We start from the raw sequence: 24659 nt of genomic DNA, 5'->3' as shown, positions 1-24659 counted from the left end.
AAACCATCGAGATATCGATCGCTTATCAATATTGGAAGAAGGAAGTTATATTGGCGTTACTTTGATGCTAATTTTAACAACTTGCCCCCAGATCTCCCTCGCCCCGCCACCTTCACTAGCCTTCACCCAGTCTCCCAGAGAACGCGGAAAAACGACGGTAAAACCGACATTTATAAATAAAGTATGGCGTAAGTTCGTCACTCGATCTGAAAAGGCTCAAATTTATACTTCTCTTGACGTAAAACCTTGAAATTAGGCCATGTGCGGAGGGATAACTTCTGGAGTAACAGCCCAGTGACTTTCGTCTTCAATATGAGCTTTTTTCTTTTGAAAATGAGCGATGGAAGTTCAAGCAAATGCCCGAGTGACTGCAACGGACATGGCTTGTGTGTTGGAGGGTCTTGTGTCTGCGAGGTACTGAACGTTAACCGTTTTCTTTTGCCAGTTAAATGTTTACTCGTAACATATTGCAGAATGCTAACTGAATAATTAGTTGTTGTTAATAGAGGTTAAAATCTCGTTCGTTCTTTCTTGAAAGTTGCTGTCTTCGTTAATTAACGTCTGGTCGATCGGCACCGTTTAGTTTACAAGGTGGCTGCAATTTAGAACATCTTTTGCCGCTGTTTCAGTTGCGAATTCGCAAAACGAAACGAAAACTTTGAGGGTGAAAACTTTCTTTACTTCCATTACTAAACTGGTCGGTAATTCCTTTGCAAAGCTGAAATTGACGGGGAATTCAATTGAGCAAACGGCATTTATTTAAAACCACGGTAATCTACTGAGAAAGCTACTTTTCATTATGTTTCTTTACAATGTTGTTTTATTTCAGTTTTTGTTCTTAGGCTTTTGACGAAAGTTTCAGTTTTTGTTTAGGATATGTACACGCACAAGCTATTGCAAAATCAGGTTTTAGATTTCGCCAAAATCTCCTACGCGAATAAGTTGCCAGCCTGCTGGGTTATGTGTTGTCTCAAATTTTGTACAAAATGCCAATAACACTTATAAATCGCAAATCTTTCTAGGGTTTAATTTTAATACGTGACATATTGGTTTACAGCGCCTGTCAAACATAGTCTTAGAGGAATCTGTATTTTCATTTCTTTGATTTAAGTACTGTGTGTTTTTTTTGTGTTACATTTCAGTTGTCATTGTACTTGACCTATATGTATGTACTAAGCTAAAGAAGTGCAACAAAGCTTATGGCAAGCTGCAACATTAGATGTTTAATGCCCTAGACTCCAAAGCCGATTGACAACAATCCAGGATATAAATGATGTGGTGGATTTAATTTCTTTTGTTTCAAAGTCCTGGATTAATCCTGTACAGTAGATGTGAAAATCAGGCGCTGATTTTTAATTTCCAAACAAATTACATTTCGAAACTTTTTTTAAATTAAAGCATCCTCCCAACTCAGACATCTTGGTTAAACCATTATTGTTTCAGAAAAAGGCTGTATTTTTGCTGTACTGTATTGGTGGCAATTAAGGAGTTATTAAATTTGGTTATACTGTACAACGTAAATATTGTACTACATGTACAGTGTATTTTATGCATGCAACATAACGTGGTATACTTACATTTACTATAAATCTGATTATGATGGAGAATATAACACAACATTGTTTACAAGATGGAAAATGAAACGTTACAGCTATATGGAAATACATGTACGCTGCCTACTGCTGAAAAGTAGCACTATGCCGAATGTACGAAATGTAGATACTGATTATAGACCCTGGCGACACTAAGATAGATTGTTTACAAATTAATTGTCATGCTGAGTTGCCACCTTATCTTATTCAATTAAATATACGTACACTGTTGTCACCTCAGTTTCTGTATTGGCTTGTTGAAAGCTTGTTTCCACAGTCTCATTATTTCTTAATCAGTACAAATTTGCTCTTTTTGTGAATCAGTGATTTTGCATGAGCCATTTTACGTGTACATGTACTGTTGGTGCTTTGAATTCAGGCATGCATGCCTGTAGGTTGGTGTAAGTTGTATTTTGAAGGGAAACACATAGTATTACATTGTTAGGTTTTAATAGTTTTCTTTTATATATATAATAGAATACATGTATATGTTAATTCAATTTTGTGTAGAACAGCAAGTGAAAATGTTTTTCTTCTTATAAAAACAAATCAAAATAAAACAACAGACTACTAAAAAGTCATGCTCTGCCTCATTTACCACATTGTATTTGCTTGACATTGAAATCTCAAGCTCACAGTCCAATAATTGTTAAAAGGTGACCCGCAACTCCAATGTCAGCTAATTATATAGTGGCTGGTCGTTTATCCAGTGGGGCCACCCAACATTGACCAATGAGAGAAAGAGTTTAGAACAAAGGTTATCTAAATTAGGCTTGTTTGTTTCACGGACAGATGCCCATGTACATGAATTTTGCTGCATAGTTAATTGAATCTAGTTTTTACTGAAAAAAATGCAACATACAGTGTACATGTATAAATTTAGGTACACGTAAATTTTAGAGACAGGCACGGTGATAAAGGATAATAATGCTGTCCACCCAATAAATCACTCACTTTCCAGTGGATTGCGTGGTTTGTTTTGAAAACACTTACCCCACTGGGTAGTGATTTATCCTGAGTGGATAGGGTTATGCTGAGTGGATAGCATTTTCCACCCTTTGAAAAACTGGGCTCTGTACTTACGTCTCTCAATAGAGTATCTTAGATATGTGAAGTGTACTTAAAGGTCTCCTTGCTCAAAAACTAACTAACAATAATTTTCAGTGTACCAATAAAAATTATCAACCAAAGGAGTGCGTTAATGAGACAATACAGCTTAAAAAGCCCAAAACAGCCCTGTAGGCAGACTGACATTTTGACTATTTTAATGATGGCTTACTGATTGCTTGTACCAAATCGCATTGCACATACATGTATGTTATATAGGTTGTATTGAATGTGAGATCTACCAAAATAAATAGACTTTCAACTTGTCTCCCAACATTGTTGCATTGCAGACTGTTGTAAAGTGTTGTTACACATACTATCACCTGTGTTGCACCTGAGTTGCAGCAACTTGTTGTGCAAAGTAGACATGAGTTCCATTTTGTGCAACGTGTTGCTGCAACTTTCAACATGGGTGGTAATACGTGCAACAACACTTAACAACTTGCAATGCAATAATGTTGTGAGAGAGAAAATGTTGCCCATATTACTGGTCCAGAAAGGTACAAAAGTTTGAAAGTCGGTATATATTTGGGTGCACATCCAACTGTAATTGCAGAGTGTAATAATAACAGATGAATTATTTTAGTGGTAGGACAAGGCTCTTACATGTACATGTTTTTAATTTGAATTCCTTTTCAGGTCAAGTACAGTGGTGGCGCTTGCAGTGACACAAATATAGGATATTTTATTGGCTTTGGTGCAGTTTTCTTTTTTGTTTGTGCTGTGTCTGCAGCTCAACTGGTAAGACTGTACACTGTACATTTAGATATTTAAACTAGTATCAATGTGCAAAGTTAAAGTTTGACGTTGAAGAGTGCAAGTAAAGTTTACATGTGTTTAACTTGAATATAATTTATGAAATACATGTACTGCTACATGTAACTGTATACATGGGACATGTAAAACTTTTATTGGAGAATTGTTGTACAGGTTACAATATGAACATGTATATGACTTACTCTTTTATTTGAAACAACTGAGATCTGTAACTTTTTTTCTTTTTAACTCTCACTGCAGGTTCTCTGTGTGCGATCAGAGTTTCAAAAATTGAAAAGACCAAGCTTAGCGAAAGCTTGCCGGCTAACTGTACAAAAGACACTATACATTTGTATGATTATAGCATGTGGCTCAAGGGGCACTTATTATTCAATCCAGGTAATGCACATTTGAAGTTCATTTTAACTTCAATACCATTATTTTTAGCTTCAAATAAAATATACTGAAACATATAAAAAATAAATTTGATAGTATATTCTCTTGACATTAATAATGTTGCTGATATACTGAATGTTTTTTTTTTTTTTCAGCGATATCTTCCAGACAGTTTGGGAGTGAATTTATTCAATGCATATTACCCATTTATTATTTCTGGCTTCTCAATAATCATATGTTTCTGGGCTGAGGTAATTATAAGTTAACACAAGTAAAAAAAAAATTGATACATGTAAGTGAGATCCTATCGTGTTTCCTATTGTGTTTAGTAGGTCTGGATCAGTGCCACTTTAAAATTTTCACTGATTGTATTATGCATAAATAAGAAAATTTGTTTGGTCGAAATTTGCCAAAAGTGTTATCTCATTGTGTTAGACAAGTTGTTATTGAAATGTAACGGTGGATTTCCACTGACGAGTATTTTTTTACGTGCGTAAAAAAATTAGAGACAATGTATGGACGGCTTGCGTACACGTTTACGCAGGCCGTTCATACATTGTCTCTAATTTTTTTCACGCACGTAAAAATTTACGCGTCAGTGGAAATCCACCATAAGACAGGAATTATCTCTACTCATTTTTTAATTCCATCAATCACTTACATCGCAGGGTTTTCATTAAGAATTGTAATAGCAGAAGAATAGTGTAAAGTAACCAGAGAATGATTTCTAAAGTTTCCGCATCTAAATAAAAAAATAGGTACAGGCCTTTGAAATTTAGCCGGAGAATTCTACGTAGTAGCAGGAGAATTCTCCGATCTCCGATGCCTAATGAACACCCTGACATTGTATTAAAACTAAAACTAAAAATTGACCTTTTTCACTTGGGCATTTTGTTGCCCCATTGCAGACCATGTGATGATACTCTTGAGAATTCTTGCTTTCAAATTTTCATTTTATGTGGATAAAAGGAAAATTCTCTAGAGAGCATCACATGGTCTGTAATGGGAAAACAAACTGCCCAAGCGAAAAAGGTCTAGATATTAAGGGTGCTAGTTGTCAAGCTTTACTGTCACTATGGTAACCACAACAATTTATGTTGTTATAAGTTATAATGGGTTATTCCAGAAAAAATCCACACCCCCCCGACGGATGGCAAACTTTTTTGACCCCCCTTCTGCCCGGATTTCCCAGATCGCTAGACCCCCCCTCCCGCCCGGATTTCCAAGCTCAAGAACCCCCCCTCCCGCCCGGATTTCCATTTTTTTTAAGGCCCTAACTGGACACAACAGGCAATAGAAAAGACACAACCTTTCTTCCAAAAGATCCCTATTTATTATAATTTTCAAAACTGGGCTAATGTTGCGAATTTTGCTGGTCAAATTTCAACATTTAAAATCAGATTATTTAAACGATCGCACATGTGTTTGTGTGACCTCCGGCACACTCTCCTCGAAAATGCCACTTGTTTTTTCCGTCAAACAACAAATGTACAAGATAAGAAATATGTAAGTCTTAAAAATAATATAAAATTATGTAAGAAAAAACACAGTGAAAAAAGTCCTTAATGCGCTAATAAAGAAAAACTATAATTTCAGTTGTCGGTGACAAGGCGGCCTAAATTGGCGCGTGTTTACAAGATCGAGTTCGTGTTTACAAGATCGAGTTCTCGCTAGTGTGACATTTACTTGAGCTTAGCAATAAAGCCTTTTGAACTACAATAATTTTAAATTTTGTTACCTATATGGGTGTGTAGGTCAACTGGAGCTCTTGCCTTTCTTTCAAAAAATTAAGTTTTCATGCGTAATGTCCACGGTTCTGGCTTTCATAAACTTGTTAACATATCGATCGTAAGACATGGATTAATTCAACTTCAACTTGGAAGTAGCCAAATAATACACAAATTGTGTATACACATGTTAGCTATAGCCAGCAAAAGGAGTTCTTGGGTTGGCTAAAATAAACAGAAAAGTGCAGCCGAACCGATCGTCGTTTCTTCGCATTTTTTGAGGATGTTGCAAAGCACGGGCGCGGGTGGCCTGGGTACCGTAAAAATGTTCCAGGCGTTGCATGCTCGTTTCCGATCGTAAAGTTGTTGTTATCCATTTATCGCGCTGTTTCGTCATGAATAAAAGGATCTATGAAGGTAAACTTGAAGCATATGAGGTAAAAACACCATAAAGTGGAAGACTACAAGACTTTCTGATGCAAACTTCTTCTTTTAAGTGGTAAAACATTTTGATCGAGTTAAAGTTAAAAGTGACCCCCGAGGAAGAATTTTTAGGTTCAGACCCCCCCTCCCGCCCGGATTTCCCGAGCAATTAACCCCCCCTCCCGCGAGAATTTCCAGTTTGCCATCCGTCGGGGAGGTGTGTATTTTTTCTGGAATAACCCAATGGAATCTATTTTTCTGTCACTGATGTAATAATTTATTGTCTTCTTTCAGACATTTCATGTAGCTGGTCTACGACTGGACAGGCCACGTTTCCTCAGCAAATCCACAGTAGCGTTTATCTTATTCAATGTATTTATATATATGGTCTTTGCGGCACAGTTCATAACAACAGAAGTAACAGATAAACATACAAAGGTTGGTAAAATTTAATTGTTTTGTATTGTTAGAACTTTCACTCTTTCTCATAGGAAGCCTCGAGCCAAGTGGCCCATACTTGCCAGAGCTCATCCCGGTTTCTGTAGCATTAAGCAGCTGGAAATATTTCTACTCCCCCCTGAATGGGATGCTAGGCCACGCAGGGTACCCCCAGCATTATGTAACCGGTACCCATTTAAGGGGTATCAAATGGTCTTTGCGAGCATTTGCGAGCATGCGAGCACAGCGTTTTTCTTTGCGAGCACGAGCATTGACAAAAATTAGCCTTGCGAGCAACGAGCACTTTTCAAAAACTTACCTTCACTAAAAACCGAGCATGCGAGCACTTGTAAAATTGTGCAAGCACGAGCAAACGAGCACCCAATAAAATTTTGCGAGCATTTGCGAGCATTGCGAGCACTGCGACATTTTGAGGGACCATTCATGACTCCTCATTTATACACCTGGGTGGAGAGAGGCACTGTGAGAGTAAAGTGTCTTGCCCAAGAACACAACACATTGCTCCCGGCCAGGCCTCAAACCCAAACCGCTCGATCCAGAATCCGGCACACTAACCATTAGGCCACCGTGCCTCCATTCTTTCTTAGCTAATTTAAAAATAGCAACATTTATAGATAAAAGAAACATGCCAAAATTTAATGGCCGACTCCCTTTATGGCGCACGCCTGCAGGGAATCACGGTAGTTGTATTCATCGTTGCTACATGTAAATCTCGCTCATGGTTTGATGAATACAACTACCATGATTCCCTGCAGGCGCACGCCATAGAGGGAATCGGGCATTGATTTGTGTACATGTTCTTCAGTCAGTGGAGTAAAGCCCACTGAACCAACACCATAGTGCAGCCTCAGGGGCGGATACAGGGGGGGTGGATAGGGTGGATATCCACCCCCCCATTTTTCAGTAAAAAAAAATTCGAAATGTCACTTTATTTGAAATAGAAAATAAATAAAGAAAGAAAAATTAGCTCTCGCTCATGTCTGGTTGTTGTTACGCCACGTTTCGCCGTCTGCCGCCACTTAGGGTTAGGGTTAGGGTTAGGGTTAGGCCCTAATGGTCTGCCATCCACCCCCCCCCCCTTTTGAAATCCTGGGTCCGCCCCTGAGCCTTGCACTCTAAGATGTGCATCCATTCAATGAATAAAATGTACTGTCAGTGAAATTTATTTTTTTTAACATAATTATCCCTCCTGTTTTTTTTTAAGGTTTATTTATCCAACATATTCACTGGGTTCTTTGTTGTTCTGATGTTTTTGGTGCTCACATTATTTCTCATCTATGGTGTAGAGCTATTTTACAAGGTATGAATCAAATTTATAACAGCATTGATATTTCTACCTGTATTTACATTTTTCACAATTTATACTGATGATCCCACTTGCCAAATCGTGACAAACATTTCAAGCAAACCAAGTTAACTTGCAGGTTAATCCCAGTATTATTTGAACCACCCCAATTAGGTACACCTGAATATCCCCAAAAGGCCTGAAATTGGTTTTTGTCAGTCAGGCATGTCGCTAAGGGCTTGCTGCTAGCTAATTTCACCGGCTGAAAGAGAACTTACATGTAACTCGGGCTGAAATTTCACATGAAAATAAAAACTTAGGCAAACTTTTAGAGCTGCCAAGGCCAGAATAGCCAGCTGGGCATATTGATGAGCCGGCTTAGTGTTTTCTTAGCTACATGTACATGTACATCCCTGGTCGGCGGTGGTTTGATTTTTCTATTCATTTGTCAAAATATTACAAATAACCATACATGTACATCACAGCTGTGCTTGACTACATTAAAGCATTTACAATAGCAGTTAGTATTATTGATAATTTGGACACGTCATTGCTTTTAAACATAATTATTATAGTTATCCAATAAACACCATTCTTTGTAGGTCCGTGGTGCATTCATCACTAGAGAGTCTTCAAATGTTGATGCCACACAGGCTACTATGTCAAGATTTGGGCTATTCTCACAAGCATCGCTACAGGTAATTTATTTTTTTTAACTTATACACAAATAAAGCAACAGTTCTAAGTTAAATAATAGTTTTGTACTTTCAGGTTATATTTATGCCTTCATTGCCGACATGTTTTTCAGTGACTAATGTACATTAATGTTATAATTTACATGTACGTGTGACTGTTTTGGAATCATGAAAGTCGCTGCACATTATTGTTTGCTTTGTTCAAGTGGTTTCAGGAATTTCAAGTTTTCAAATGTTACCAGTTACAGTACATGTACAAAATCTAGGGCTTCTGGTATGTTTGAACTTCCACTTTTTGTTTAAGAGTTACTCTAACTTGTAATGTGACCGTGTTATTGCCTTGCAGCTTCTCACATCTCTTTTTCTTCTTGGTGATATCATGGGAGAAAAATGGAAAGACAAGTAAGAATATGAAGCATTGGTGTTATATGATAGCATTAATTTTTCTAGCTTGCAGGGTTGCCATTAGAAGGCGGAACCTGTGTACCAGGACTGGGATACTCAAGAGTCAATACCTACTTTCAAATTAAACATGTCGTAAAACCAAAACCAAAGTAATTACTCCGGCCAATCACAAAGGACACAGACAATAAAGTGAACCAATCAAAACTCGAAGCAAATACATGTAGCTGGCACGAAGCGTGGGAAAAAGTGCGCGAGCGAGTCACGATTGGTTTTGGTTTAAGTTCTGATTGGCTGATGAAGTGGCGCGAGATTTTTAAACCAATCACTGAGTGTAGTAATGCAAAACCAAAGCAAACGCAATTTACTTTCGACACTCAAGTGAAAACCGCTCTAAAGGAATTCACTTCAAAATAATGTTCTTTTCTTCCTGCCTACTCTCCTTTTGGTACCTTCCTACTTCACAACTTATTGAAACCCCTGAGCTTGTTAAAAAAATGTCTGAGCCACACCATGGGACTTATTCTGGTTATTGTAACCTTCATTGAGTGAGAGTGCTATAACTCCACCTGTATGGGAAGGCAGGTTACCCTAAGCTTGATTACCAGCTGCTTTTTGGTAAAATAAGCCGACTGGTGCTAGCTCCTTCCCTGAACTTTTTGGGAGGAACAAAGACTGGAATGAAGGTGCTGTTGAAATCGGACTTGAGGTTAATTCAGAGCTGCAAATAACAGTCGGTCATCAGACATTGGCTGACCAAAATTTCCATAATGCCTGACATAGTCCCAAGTGTACCAGGTCGGACATGATGTCAGGACAATTTTTTGATTTTGATTATTTTTACGGCAGCGATGAATAAAAATCTGTCCGACCATAATTTTGTTTTGTCTGACCAAGATGGTGTCTTAGTTCAAGGCAGAAAAAGGGGAAAGGGAAAAAAATATTTGCAGCCCTGGATTATCCCCTCCCCAGTATTTCGTCAGGTTTCCCTAACAGCTCTACACTCCTGTATACTCCTGGGTGGAAAGAGACACTGTGAGAGTAACATACCTTGTATCCACCGTGCCTCAACAGGGTGAGTGTTGCCAGCGGTTAGTACATGAACCCTGCTGATGAGCTTCGCAAAATCTAACTTACTAACCATTTTGACCACTACACACTTAATCTCGGGTAATAATTATTTTTTATTTTTTTTTCCCTATAGATTACCTATAGAAGGAAGGAATGTTTTAGAGGTTGTGTTCAGATTGTTTGAGCTGGGCGTGGCTCTCTGGTTTACTTGCTGTCTCTGGAACTGGAAAAGGTGGGTGTGTTAACAATAACCAGGTTGGAGGCGAGTGTTCTCAATAGTTATTATTGTTGTTTTGTTTTACTAACAGCTGTTCTTTTCTTCTTTTCTCTGTTTCAGTCCCAGTCAGTTGTGGATCTTGAACCCTAAGCGACTTCTAGTCCGTGAGACAGATGAGGTACAGTGAGCTCTGATGATTGTTTGAAACCATTTGACTATACCAACTCTTACATTTTATTGCACAATCTTGTTGAAGACTGTCTTTTATGTTTGATGACCATTTCCATAGTTTTTTTTAAAGCTACAGTAACAAGAGCTTTGAATGCCAGACTAAAATATGTTTTTACTAAAAATTCATTTTTCCTTTTAGGAAACGAGGCATTTAGTGGGTGGCAGCCATCAGTATAATTGTTATAATGCTATCGAACCAACTGGAGGTGAGAAATACTGACTGCAATCTTTCTCCATTTTCAATAGTACAGTGTATTTAGCTAGACCTGAGTTATTGTATAAAAGCAGCAGAATTATATGGTAGATTTTAAGTCCTAAAGGGGGCATACATGTATTCTATGAAGTCAGTGTGTTGTCCTGAGTTGCCAGCCCATTCTATGTACATTATTTTTATAACACTTACACTGTAGATGCAAATGACTTTTGGTCGTTTCTTACTTTACGAGTTCGTACTCAACTGTTTTTATTGAGACTTTGGCACATTTTTACATTAGATTATTAAACCTTTTTAATAAATTTGCCTTATGATTGAATGACACAGACGTAATAATAACAAACAGTTAAAGTTACAAAAATGTTATTAAATTGTAACTACAGTGAGGATGACCTATTTGCGGAGTATGAAGTAACCGAAGTTGAGTTGACTCGACTCAGTACAAAACAGCGCGAAACGATTGGTTTGGTTAGTTTTCTTAAAATCTACAAGAAGAGCCAGCAACTTTGAGGGACTGAACATAAATCGATCACAAAAAATCTCACGTGAAATTCAATTCAGAGTGAATCATGGCAGAAAATAAATAAACGCATTATTAAACACGTCTCGTCTCGAAGTCGCGTTTTTCGTTGTTTACGTAACCTTGATGGTCGCCAAAAGTTGATTCTTAGCTTCTCTGTATTCCACCTTTTTTAGTTTTACACGGCTGAGTGAAATAAATTTTGTAATTTGCCGCATTTGATATTCTCGCGTGTGTTTCGAATAATTGTATGCAAAACCAGTCTTTCGTGTCATATTGGATTGTTTACATGTGACGTCAAGAGATCACGCCATCATGTCAGCTAATCAAATTTCCTAATCAAATTTCAAAGTGACTGCAGTTCCCAAAATAACATTTTTGTAATGCACCAATGTTGCGTTTTGTGAGCTGATGTGCATGGCTTCGCTTGCTTCAGCTCGCTTTTGGTAAAAACGAAATGTTTTGAAATGGAGCAGCCAAACTCGCTGAAGCTGTCCATTGATGATCTCGTATGTTGGGCACCGTGCAACAGACACCGAGGGTTTATAGGTAATGCTCTTTTATTTTCATTCATTAGTTTGTTGTTAGTCTGGCTTGAACTCTTGCGACACAGCTTTTTATGTATTCGACTGCCGCTGCTGTAATTCCGGCTGTAATTTTGTCTACGTATTATTTGGTAACTAGTGTGCTTTATGCATGTAGCTATGATATCGATTATTTTGTAGGCTAGATTTTAGATCCGTTCATTTATTGTCCTGGAAGTTATTTAAGTTATAGTAAACATGGAATAGTCACGTTTGCTTATCAGTCTGCCTGGATTTGATGTTAGACTCGATACGATGCTACCGTCAAAATTCATGTTTTAAAATTGTCTTTACGCTTAACGTTATCGTGAGAATATCATGGCAGTGTAAAGGTCTTCGTGGCAGTTTTTTTCTTTTTTGTACGCATGCGATCATCCTTGACTTCACCCGGGACTTCAGACGTAGAAAATATTGCGATAAATTGATTAGTGGGCCTATTAACTCTTCCACTCCCAAAAATGATCGGCGTCAAATCGTTACGAACAATATCAGTACACTAAAAACTTAGAAAGCATTTCATAAATGATTTAAACAATTTCTCCAGACTATCACTATACGAAATTTAGGAAGATCAGTAAAGAGAATTCGTATGTCGACCGCGGGGCTTCTCGATCGTGATCTGTGAAATGCTTGCAACAGTTACCAAGTGTCAATGATAGCGTGACCGCGATATCACGAAACCTTTTGTAACGAAGGCACCGGTATAACGAACGGCATGAAAAAATGTTATTGAAACCAGGAGCTATTTCCTTTCCTTCACGCTGTATAGGAAAATGTATATAGACGTCTGCATGCAGGCTGCTCGACAGCGTGACTTGGTTTAACTTTGTCACTGCCTTTGTCGTCATTTGAGGGCGATGCACACCTAGTACCTCTGCATGTCATTCTGTTGCATAACACCAGCTCTCCTTACGTCAGAAGATTATTCCGATAAGGAACTGACGCACAAAGGGTAGATCTTTACCAAAGTTAACACAAGAAAAACATGTCAAGTTTGTGTTGCAAAATCAGTGTCAAACTTTGCAGACACGTATATCACAGAGCGCGCTATTTTCTCCTCATTGCTAAATTAGGGCCTGTTTACATGATTCCGGAATGACTTTCATTCTTTCGAAATTCGTTCTACATTTACATGACAGAATCGACCGGTTCATCCAAAGGCATTTTCACGTTCGCGGTTTTCGCGCGAGATCAAAACAAGGTGACGCACGATTCTCGCGAGATCAAAACGAGATGTACCGCGCAAACATGTTTTTGTGGCCATTAATGATCGTTTCTGCAACTTTAACGAGCAATTCGATTCGTAAGTGCTGTTTTTTAGCTTTGAGTTCAAACTGTGGAGTCTGTATGCGGTTTCATGAGATGCGATTTCATCTCGGAACAAAATTCGTTCTGTGTTTACATGATACCAGAACGAAATGTCATTCTAGAACGAAAATTTCATTTCGGAATGACTTGACTTTCGTCTCGGTATCATGTAAACAGATACAAAGAAATATATGGGGATGGAATGAACTTGTTCCGGAATGAACGTCATTTCGGAAACATTTTAACATGCCCTTAGTCTCATTTGCAGCCTTTAGCGGATCGTAACGCAACACTCTTCGCCTCTTATGAGGAGAAGTGTTGTGCTAACGTGTTGTGCATTTGATTGACAGAGTTAGACGCCCCTCGTCGTGAGTGTTGGGTGTGTTATGACAGTGAGCGTACCGATGCTGGTCCAATGATATTACCCTGTCAGTGTAAAGGAGATGTAGCTGCAGTACACCACGACTGTCTAAAGAGATGGCTCATTGAGGTACAGAAACGCCGTGAATACTTTTTTTACTTGTTGCTCCGCGAAGTGTGCTGTATGTCTTCGGAAACTCGCGGGTCTTTCTTTACCACATTTTGCGCGGCAATCGTAAAAGATTTTAAATGCATTCACGTCTTTACCGTTCCTGACAGCGACAACGGCGCTTTCAAGGAATGAAAAAAAAAAAAAAAAAAAAAAAAAAAAAAAAAAAAAAGAGGAAAATTAAAGAAGCTATGTGACGATATTTTAAGTTATTTTTCTAATGTACAAATTTACTTCCAAGAAGGAAAAAATCATAAAATAATAGTTTTCCAAGGTAGAAAATCGCCGAAGAAATGATAATAAATCGAACATAAAACACAGATGACCATTTTTTTTTCAAGTTGTGCGATCCAAATAACCGCTGTTACCACTTCGCCTCCCCTTCGAACACGACCACGTCGTGGAGAATTGCTGTTAACTAAACTATATTTGGGAAAATATGGGATACGAGTTAAAATGGTTGAGCCTTGAATAGACTTTTTCTGTATCCGAAAAGTTATTTTATCGGGATTATTGTTAATGCTTGCGGTTGTTCCCTTTCTTTTTGCAGTCATCAGTGGATAGTGGGGCAGACGCCCACAAGTGTAAAGTGTGTGGACAAGAGGTGGGCTTCAGTTTCTTATCTGTTAACTCTGTAGTACCAAGTGCAAAATGTTTATTTAACTTCTAAAGATCGTCAAACAGTTTGTTTAAACCGGCCTTGTTGCACTTTTTTTTAGTGAAAGTTAGATTAAAGTCGATAATGGTGACCTTGCCTAATTCTTAAATTCTCTGGACTGGATCCTTTATGACTATACTTGCAATGTATTTAAGGTCATTGCCCTGTATTGCATTGCGCAACCTTACTGCGCTGAATTCTACGCGTAATTAGCGCGCGCACATAAACAAAATGGCGGCTTTTTTCTATGCGGCTTAGTCCGCGAGAGAAGTAAATTGTCGCTTTCTCGTAAACGAGTATGGTGACCTATCAATTTTTTCTCATATTTTGGGTGGAGCGATCGAATTCTTTCTGTAAAATGAAAACAGATCAATTCCTATGTTGGAAAAATAAATTATTGCTTCACTTGATCGGTAGAACCTTGTTAATGTCACACTGGACAAAATGCGTTGAAAAATCGCAATCAAAAATCAGGCTAAGAATAAAAAGTAACGTGATCAATTTGAATCTCTGACAGTACAAACTGGCAACAGGAAGGACGTGGTTACCAAGCGGCCTCACTGTAAGGTAAGTTGTGTGACACTTCTCGTTGTTCTATGAAATATTACGTAACACGTCGGTGACAGGCAAAAACGACGATTTCTAAGTGGGTCAATAATAATACAACTGCTCCCTTATTTAGCTACTGGCCAACACAAGAGGGTCTGAGATTGACGGGGAGTGGGGGGGGGGGGGGTGCACATGTCGGCTGTCCGTTAAAATTTCATTACTTTGTCGTTTGTCAGATTTATTTTTCGCCCTTTGTTGCTAGTCGGGTATGAATGAGGGGGTCCACATGTCGGCTGTCAGTTAAGTTTCCTCACTTTGTAGTATATTTTTCGCCCCCTGTTGCAAGTCGGTTATCCCCATTCAGAGCTCCATAAAAGAACAGTCGTTCCCCTTCAGACTCAAAATATATTTTTGTTGTTGCTTGTAGGCACTGGGTGCAGACGACTCTAATCCTTTCTATGATGATTGGAGCGCCAATCGGTGTTTACTTGGTTTGTTTAACCAACATACTTCCTGCTTGTAAGATTCTGGTCATAGGACTTGCTGTGGTGCTTGAGTACGTGTGTCTTAGGTGAGTGGGATCACATAATTAGACAGAGCAAAATATCGTTTCTTTGAAACCCTTTCGAGTCTGCATATTTGAAATTGCTCCTAGATCCTCGCGTCTTGAAATTCGAGTCACTATATCTTCGAGACGCGAGGATCGAGTTTCAATGATCGAGTCGAGACTGTCAACTTACTTTTGAGCGGTACTGTATAATAAGTCCGTCGAATTAGTATGGGTCGGTCTGACAGTTGGTCAGGCAGTTTCAGTCAGTCATGATGACCGAATTCTCAAGATTAGTAAACGGTTCTTGGCGGTAAAGAATGGTGTTACAAGCGGGTCAGGTGACTAGTTCGTTAACCAGTTGGCAACTCAATTAGTTGTCTGTTTGATTAGTTAATGGTTGGTCAGTAAGTCAGTGTCAAACCTCGGCTGATTGGTGAGCTAGTTGGTCGGTCGGTCAGTTGGTCGGTCTTGGTGGGTCAGCCGGTCGGCTGGTTAATGGGTCAGCTGGCAGGCCGGTCGGTCGCTCGTTGGCCACAAAATTTATTCACTCATTTGACTGGTATTGTTTTCGTTTCAGACTTCTTGGGTTCAACATGCTGCTTGTTTACCGCAGAGCACGTCTCGCCACCATGAGTATTATTGGTGTGCCTGTGAACGGATCTCAGCTGCCTGTGGAAAGCGCTCCTGCCCCAGAGGCAGTGGATATCACCACAGCATAAGCTGAAACACTTCACAAACAATGCTCTTTATAGAGCTGATCTGCGTGAACATAAACTGTGTGGCTTTCTGAAACAGGAATACTCAATATGTGGAATATATCACGAAAATGATTTCTTTTCAGAAGAGATTCTGTTATTTTTATTGCATTTGGTGTCCAGCGGAGACGAATCGACGATAATCTCGATGGCTTGGCTCAATCTGGCAGGCGTTTTTTCCCCAGATGAGATCCAAATTACCAACTCTACGGGCTCAACTGGTAGCCTGGAAACTATTAGAGTTTTCTGTAAAACCTTTTAGACAGCAAAAGATTTCCGTTTGAAGATGATCTAGCGCTGTCCTGAACCTATACAGTCGCGGGAACAAGTGCCGTCTTTGTCAGATCTTCGTTCAAGCACTCGTAAAGTTTCGATTTTTGTTAATATTCCAAAAATAGCGGGAACACACGAGAATATTCCGAACGTTGTCACGCGATCATGGCGCAATCACTTGCTTTGCAGTTGCTAAGCAACTTCGAGACCAAGACTGCGGGCTCAGTCGGGTCTCGGAGACCGGAAGCCATCATTAACTGGTACTTGTTCTCCCGCCGACTGTATCAAATTTTGCTTAAAGACACTTGTTTTTGGCTCTTTAGTAAGCTTGTAAGTAATGAGGATAATTGCGTGTTTCAATGCGAAAAAAACTCACTTTAAACTCAAATAATAGACGACACCACTAACAATCATGTTTAGTTATGTAAGTGTTCCGACACTATAATTGTAAAATCAAGCGCATTTAAAATTGTAATAGTATATAGCTGGTAGATTGAGTTGTAAATAGTTTTTGGTATACGTCTAAGGACAAGCGCTCTTTGTAATAAATAAAACATTTTTTTGTTATTGTGCGTTTAGAAAGAGCTCACTTTGCATAGTTAGTAGAGGAGACTACTAGCTATGATCTTTGACAGTGGCATGGGGCTAAAATTGTAAATACCTCTTTCTGAAAACAGAAAATCAAATTTATGTGTTTGGAGGTTTTAAGCGCGAGCTTATATTCCTAACCCAACTTTCTAGCAAAAACTTAGCTCGCGAAGGGGTTTTTATAGTTGTTTCTGAGCGTAAACGACTCTTCACACAAAGTAGTCTTCGTTCCAATGTTGTTGGCTCCATGTCTTGGGATGATGTTCTCGACACCAACGTACGATTGCTTCAGTTGAAATTAAATGCACTTTTTTCATTCTAGTTACTACATTTAGGTAAGGTCACGAAGGAATGGCGTTTGATGTGGAAAGGGATAAAGGAAATTAGCTATATTATAAACTGGCTATTGTCGGTATAGTAAAAAGCTCTGCACGCGCAAATTTCCATTTGTTAAAATTGTTTATAAGTAAGGACCAGTAGCTGCTGTGGATAAAATGATTAAATATTAAAACTGGCATTTGCCAATATAGATATTTTATTGTAACATTTCCATTTACCACGTTTAAGAGGAATAAATTTGTAATAGAAAAACTTTAAACGATTTACTATTGTCAGTTGCCATGACAGTAAATAAACTTCACGTTAACACTTACTTTACCTTACAAGTTGCTTAATAATTTATTTCCTTACTTTTGCCTAGTGGCATTGCAGAACAGAGGTAAATTTAAGGGCGGACGATTAACCGTGAAAATAACGATTAGCCCCTCGCTAATAAGCACCCCCTCTGAACTTCAATTTTTCATTACTACCCATGGGTTGGAAGAGAAGTCCCCACCACTTCGATGACAAGAACGCGTTTTGACAAGGTATCGTGACTAGTGACCTTAAGGCTGGTTCTCATATGATCGCCCCGATCGTCTCTGACGCTTCTGTCGTTTGCAAAGTCTGAGGTGATTGGAGCAAGCAAACTTTTTGAAGCGACAGAGACGATCATATGAGAACCAGGCTTTACGAAACCACGACGGCGACACTGACGACAACTTCGACTGAAAAATGAATTTTTATTTTACTTAAGAATCTCGCTTTTATCCTTATTTATTAAGTGCGTTCATTGGTGTCAGAACTCACCCTTAACTAAATTATAAGTGCAGTATTAAATTCAAACGATGAACATGAAATATTCGCCGTCGTAGTTCACGTTCTCCAGACTCGCAGAATTTTTTCATTTCACGTTGTTGTTTGGCAGAGAACGGCTAAGAAATATACCAACATGGATACCGCACGTGCAGAGCTATTGTACCAGGGACGGCGGAGCCTGGGGTGCTGGGGGGGCATAGGGGGGGGGCTCTAGCCCCCCCAGAATTTCCCAAAAAATAAAGACTTACTTAGAGAAGAGTCTTTTCAGACCCCCACTTTAAGTCACTAGTCAGCCCCCCCACTTGGAAAAATGCTCCGCCGTCCCTGTGTACTGGTCATTATACCTTTTGTTTGGTGACATTCTCGTTGCCGAAGCAGTCGTGGTTTCGTAAGGTCCCTACTGCGGTCAAACGGCAGAATTTGGCCACATAAAAAAGAAGAGAAAGAAAGGAACTAGGTAAGGTTATCATTTTCCTCGTTCAACGTTCGGTAATGTATCAGTATAGTTGAACCATGATAACTCGAACTCCCCGGCGATATCTCAAACCTTTTTCGATTTCCCTTGAAGGTTCGAGTTATCGCTTTAAAACTTCACTCAAAACAATTCTTTAAAACGGGAAAAAAAGAACGTATCGGCGTCATTGTCAAAAGCAATTTTGATTGAGTGCGAAGCATTTTTTAAAATGCTTCGCACTTAAAAGAAGTAAAAAAAAAAAATGAAAATATATTTACACTCAGCAATTATCTTTAGTATTTTGGTATTTAGGTGCCAAAAAGCTTGAGCCACGCCCAGACTGGTTTCTTTTATGGGTTCGTGCGTGGGTACTCCCTCGCCTTTCATATAAGAGTCCTCCCCCTGGAGGGGAACACGTCCTCGTGACCAGAAATAAAAAGAGGAAAACTGTGTGGGACATTTGATCGCGGTCAAGAAGTGATGCAACCGGCTCAGACTATTAAACCTAAGGAGTGTTTCCCAAAATGACCGAGGTTAGTACCCATTCTTCAGATTCACGGTTCGTTGCGGATGAGAGGGTTTATTGATGCCACCCTTCCGGATATAACTCTGTCAAACAATAAAATTGCCAGAATTTAAAGAACAGATCAGAGGCATTAACATAACTAGTCAGCCGCAGTCATTTGAGCGTGTCCGTGAGAATATATGTTCCAGAGTTTTCAGTGTAGAACAGGTCGCCCTGCAGTAGAGAACCTTGCTGGTTAAGAAAGCGAATCAACTTGGGGGATTTATGAGGTAAGATGGTTTATGAGGTGAGATAATTCAAACAAACTTGGCGAACACTAGACATACCTTTACCCGATTATACTGAATTTTAATAAGAGAAACAAATAAGTGAATTTGTTTTCAGTGATCTGTTTCTTGAACGACACGTCAGCTTTTACTTAATGTTGACAAATTTACATTTTGTCATTCCACAACGATCGTGGAATGAAGCAGTCGATATGCTTTGAAAGTATATCGACTGCTTCATGCCACTGTGCCTAAACGACTCAACTTAAATATTCCTGCTTACCAGTATTCGTAATAGATTCATGAAAACGCTGTTAAAACCTTGTACCGTTTACGGCCACTATAATACTGTGTTGTGCGGTCCATTTGCCGTGTTGACATCACCTTAGCAAATTAAACTTTAACTTTATATTTCCGAGCATTATCGTGTTAGTAAACTGTTGCGTGACAAACGCAGTCAAAGTTAAAAAACCCCAATATCAAGCAATATCGTTTTTATGAAGTCACGCACGGCACGCAAATTAACAAGCTTTGTCGCACGATATAAGACCGAATTTTTAAGAGCCTTAATATTATCTGGTTGTTCTTGCTTATTCAGCATGGAGATAAGTTTTTTTTTAAATTAAGTTTTAAAAATCGTCTTAACGTTGACACGGGCAAGGCGTTTCTGTATCAGATGCTAAGATGCCATCAGATTTACCGTGATATTTTAGCTATCGATTTTTTAAAATGACTACGCTTCAACTTGCGAGCTCTATCATGAGTTATAATAACATGTGGTGTTTTGCTATAAGGAGTTGGTTAATCTAGCTAACCTATGGAAGGGAATGTGTCTAGGACAAGACACTCCATCTTGCAGTCCCTGTTTGATCATTGTCTTCCAAGAAAGATTTGAATTTGGAATACTTTTGAAACTGGACCAAAGAGAAAGTACTTTAATAGGCATGTGACACCAGTACTCCGAAATTTTGGACCTCGTCACTCTCAGTGCAATGAAATCGCGCGAAAATTAATTGGTGAGTTATAATTACATGGGTAACTGAAATAACACCATTAATGCAGATTTCGTACTCTTCTTTTTCGTTTTTTAAACTTTTCCTTTGTAACATTAAAACTACTTCAAAGAAAAAAAGCCGGGAGGAAAAAGAATGCATATAAAATTATTTTTCCTGTTACAGGACTGATCGCTAACGACGTTTTGTCCGGCCATGAAAAGACTAACAAGAAGAGCATCTTTACTAGCTCTGTTCCTTCTAATACAGGTTTCATCTCGCGTCACTGGTAAGCCTAACTATTGTGAAATATCACTTTGTCATAATCGTCATATGTGTTGGTTATTTACCCTGTTTACGTTTGACCTTTTGAAACCCGTACTTTTGGTTTCTTCGTATTGAAAATTGCCCAATAAAGCAGTTTCTCAGTGATTCAGTGACTGTACATCTTTGGAAAACCAAAACCCAAAGTGATCACTTTTGGCCAATCACAGAAAACCGCAGAAAACGGCACTGAACGAGTCAATCAGAACTCGAAGCAAAAGCATGCAACCGGCGCCTAGCGCGGAAAACGCGCGTAAGCAAAGTCACTATTGGCCTGTTTTGCAACTGATTGTCATGTTTAGGAGGCAACGTGCTCGAGTAGTCTAGTGCGCTAACGTGGTAAGTCAGAGGTTCCGTGTTCACTGACAAGCCTTCCATCCTGTCATAAGCTGGATTTGTTCTCGGTTGTCCCGAGTTCAAATCCTCGGAGACGCTTTGTAATATATAGTCAACTGGTTTGCCTCCTGCCAGTTAGGATTTTTAACCATATTATGTTCATTTAAATATTTGCTACTTCTGTTCCAGTGGCATGCCTAGAAACCAGCTATCTCGAAGCTAAGTGCATGACCACTAGAAAAAGCATTTACTTTTTATGACTAGTTGAAAAGGGAAACAAAGCATAATTATTATACAACGCTGTCCATATGCCAAAAATAACAAACATGTGTTCTTTTTAGGGAGGATTTGCTTTCACTGTGACTCTCGTAACGAAGCTTGCCCAGAAGACTCAGTCAATGGCACAAGAAGTACAACCTGCTCAGAAGGAAACGACTTCTGTGTAATTGTGAAGGATGGCAGGCACGGAGACGAGACACGGTTCTATCGAGACTGCGTTAACGAATGCGACAAGGAATTGGTAGACTGGAGTAGGGACGGCGAGGAATATTGTAAAATGTGCTGCGATGAAGATTACTGTAACGTCGGTCGCTGTAGTTCCTCTGTGTTTACACCGACAGGGGTACTCTTTGTTTTAAGTGCAGTTGTTGCTTTTAAGATGTTCGCATTCGCTTAACATAAAAAAAGAAAAGACCGAGTATTAACCAAAAATGTAATAGGAAGGACAGTAAGTAGTTAGTAGTTAACTGGATGGTAGTAAGATGTAACCATATTGTTTTACGCTGAAAGTTGAAACGTTTTGCCGTGAAAAAGAAGAAGCACGAGACCCATGGCTCCTGTAGAAAGCAGTGGCTCGATTTATACAAGAGACGGATGATCCGGAGACAGGGATGTACGATGTGTGAGCCTCCCCTTCCCTACAGTTTTTTTTTTTCATCGTTCCCGTTCTTGCTTTGCGGCTTCCGCCTCTTGGTGCTTTTTCTCTTGCAAAATATTACATAGATGATGCATTTTTCCTGCAACCTTGCGAATCTAGTTTCTCGTCAGGACTCAAGAATGTTTACCCGTTCCCGTAGAGTTTCAACCTCACTTACTACGATTAGCGCTAAAAATGGCGAGTTGAAAATGGCAAGGGTTTGGGGCGAGGGAGTGACTCGTATCTTTTTACTCGCCGTTCTCCGCCTCAACCCTCGTCATTTTTAGGCCTACTCTGGGACCTAAAGTCGCCGTAACTTTGGGCGACTTAAGGCGACTTTAGGCGATTTTAGCTTATTTTTTCCAAAATTACGGGCGATTTTGGGCGATTTTAGGCAATTTTAGGTGACCGAACTAAGTACAGTTGTGGTATAGAGCAGGTTTCAATTGAGTGTCGTAAAACCAAAACCAAAGTAATTACTCTGGCCAATCACAAAGAACGCAGACAATCCAGTGAACCAATCAAAACTCGAAGCAAATACATGTAACCGGCACGAAGCGCGGGAAAACGTGCGCGAGCAAGTCACGATTGGTTTTGGTTTTAGTTCTGATTGGCTGAGAAAGTGGCGCGAGATTTTTGAGCCAATCACTAAGCGTAGTAATGCAAAACCAAAGCAAACGCAATTAACTTTCGACACTCAAGTGAAAACCGCTCTACATGTACATGGGAATCATCATGGTACACCATAAAGCATTGTTACAGAAAATAGCTATACTTAGAGCGACTTTGGGCGACTTTAGGCAATTTTGGGTCCCAGAGTAGGCCTATTTTTTACACTCGCTGTTCTTCGCGCTAATTCCGTTTTTTTGTCTCGTGCGCCGCCCCCCTCCCATCTAACCGAACACCTGGAACCGAGGCTATAAAGTGGTTGAGTTCATTACCGAAGAAACAGGCCCTTTGGACGATCCAGTCAGGCACATAGTACAAAACTAGCTTGTTGCCGAAAGGAGCATCCAGGACTAAGACAAGTCCGAATTGACTAATGGTGTGAGTTGATTTGTGTCTGGAAGACTGTTACTTTTTATGGTCCTGTATGACTGAATTTGTACCATGTAACCGTATCGATCACATCGTGCACAGGGCCTATTTGTTATGAGGACGAAAAATACTCTTCAATATATATTGAGTGCTTTTTGCTCGTCTTGCCCGAGTACAACCATATCCTCCTCCTCCACCCCCCACCCCCCCCCCCCCGACACAGTAATAGTGTCAACATGAAGGAGAAAACCTTGTCTTCTGTTATGCCCTCTTTTGCACACAGAACACGATTGAAGAAGACAGGTGTTAACCAGAATAAGCAATTTTATTTCATATCTTTCAAAATATGGACAACTGCACCTCTTTAAAAGAGATGAGAGTGAGCGCATTCATTTCCTCCTGCTCCTCAGCGATACTGCCTGCATTACACTCAGTGTTTTAACACTGAGAAAAGTTGAACTTTCCAAATTTGCTAATCTGGTTTTCATTTATAAAAAAAAAAAATAAAAAATGTTTATACACTTTTCTGCCAAATCTTATAATAGAGTAGCAGCTAATGAGAAATCTGTCTCGATTTGTTTTACGTACACTGTGGTTTTTACCACGTATATTATTAAAAAAACGTACACGAAAACGGACAGCTGTCCATCAACTCATGCCCGCCATGCATGACGGGATATGACGTGAATGACGAATGGCACTGAAAGATCGTTCCGCTAACCAGGTATTGAATACTTTAGAATTCTATCACGGTTATGTCTGTCGTCATAGCTTGTAAACTGACTCGATTAAACAACTGACAGCTTAGCAACCACGTCTATTAATCAAATTCTTCATTTTTTTTTTCGTGTAACATCACGTAGTCATGGTTACAAAAGAGATTGGGTTTGGAGCTCTCATCTTTCGGATGTTCATGCGCATTATCAATGACGAAAAGGCACACGCTTTTTTGAGGTAATAAGCGATTGTTCGTTCTTTCGTTCAGTGCCATACACAATTCACGTATATTTTCATAGCTCATACAAAAAAAGAGAAAGTGAGAAAGCACACGCGAAAGAGCTTGCAGCTCTTTTTTTCTCACCTTTCTCTTCTCTGCATGCAATTACGATATATATACATACCTTAGTTAAACTATAAAAAAATGAAAAAATAACATATTTCGTACTTTTGTGCTAACGGTAAACACTAAAAAAATAAAAACAGAATGTTGTTATTGTACTTTAGCAGGATCCGGTTGTTCGAAGCAGCACTAAGCTACCTTAGACAAGAATTAAACCTAAATTCAGTCATTTTATGAGCTGCCAACAACAATGTCTATTATGTCTTTACTTTGAATAAACTCAAACTAGAATTAAAACTCTATTAAACATGCGAGTTAAAAGCTGGGCTAGCGTTAACCCTATCCAGACCGGGGGGGGGGGGGGGCGGAAAGTGCCCGCGCCGACTTTGAACGCTTATAACTTTTTTTAATATTCAACCAAACGCTGCCAAACTTTGAGACTTTATCTAAAATTTATCTGGGAATAATTTGGTAGGGTAGGTTGTTGTGTCAGGAACTTGACGTCACCATGGCAACTGCATTTTGACAGGCATGTTTTCCCAAATTTGTAATTTTCCTGTTTCTATTAATGAAAAATAACTTTAAAGCAATTATTTTCATCTGTTTACGGGTTTTAGGCACATTTTTATTGGTTTTGAGTATTTTCCAGTAATTTTGGGCGGTTTTCTGACGTTTTGAAAAAATTCGAAATCCAAGATGGCGGCGTGCTGTTTTGACATTA

At 39.2% G+C, this 24659-nt stretch overlaps 2 protein-coding genes across 2 annotated transcripts; both read left to right on the top strand.

The window, feature by feature from the left end:
- The first annotated feature begins 153 nt into the window (after positions 1-153).
- Positions 154-17541, top strand: LOC144662230 (uncharacterized). The gene is made up of 16 exons (XM_078523001.1): positions 154-414; positions 3339-3440; positions 3717-3854; positions 4007-4102; positions 6296-6439; positions 7665-7760; positions 8348-8443; positions 8787-8842; positions 10047-10145; positions 10251-10308; positions 10501-10567; positions 13338-13477; positions 14067-14120; positions 14692-14741; positions 15151-15294; positions 15851-17541. Exons 1-16 carry the CDS (start codon positions 313-315, stop codon positions 15990-15992), a joined length of 1584 nt encoding a protein of 527 aa, XP_078379127.1. The 5' UTR covers positions 154-312; the 3' UTR covers positions 15993-17541.
- A 1396-nt stretch (positions 17542-18937) lies between these two features.
- LOC144662484 (uncharacterized) lies at positions 18938-23020 on the top strand. Its single transcript, XM_078523300.1, has 3 exons — positions 18938-19275; positions 20451-20553; positions 21266-23020. Exons 2-3 carry the CDS (start codon positions 20481-20483, stop codon positions 21598-21600), a joined length of 408 nt encoding a protein of 135 aa, XP_078379426.1. The 5' UTR covers positions 18938-19275; positions 20451-20480; the 3' UTR covers positions 21601-23020.
- Positions 23021-24659: the final 1639 nt, after the last annotated feature.

This window comes from Oculina patagonica, chromosome 1, assembly GCF_052425735.1.
Source record: "Oculina patagonica isolate OP01 chromosome 1, crgOcupat, whole genome shotgun sequence".
NCBI classification, from domain to species: domain Eukaryota; kingdom Metazoa; phylum Cnidaria; class Anthozoa; order Scleractinia; family Oculinidae; genus Oculina; species Oculina patagonica.
The sequence above is the reverse complement of the archived record's forward strand: the minus strand, read 5'-3'. Positions and strand labels throughout refer to the sequence as shown.

Bases quoted from the DNA above. Each gene is read 5' to 3' on its own strand.
- LOC144662230 (XM_078523001.1), top strand. From the start codon at position 313: ATGAGCTTTTTTCTTTTGAAAATGAGCGATGGAAGTTCAAGCAAATGC. The intron at 6,440-7,664 runs GTTGGTAAAATT...TTTTTTTTTAAG, and splicing joins TAACAGATAAACATACAAAG to GTTTATTTATCCAACATATT. The intron at 14,121-14,691 runs GTGGGCTTCAGT...AATCTCTGACAG, and splicing joins GTAAAGTGTGTGGACAAGAG to TACAAACTGGCAACAGGAAG.
- LOC144662484 (XM_078523300.1), top strand. From the start codon at position 20,481: ATGAAAAGACTAACAAGAAGAGCATCTTTACTAGCTCTGTTCCTTCTA. The intron at 20,554-21,265 runs GTAAGCCTAACT...TGTTCTTTTTAG, and splicing joins GGTTTCATCTCGCGTCACTG to GGAGGATTTGCTTTCACTGT.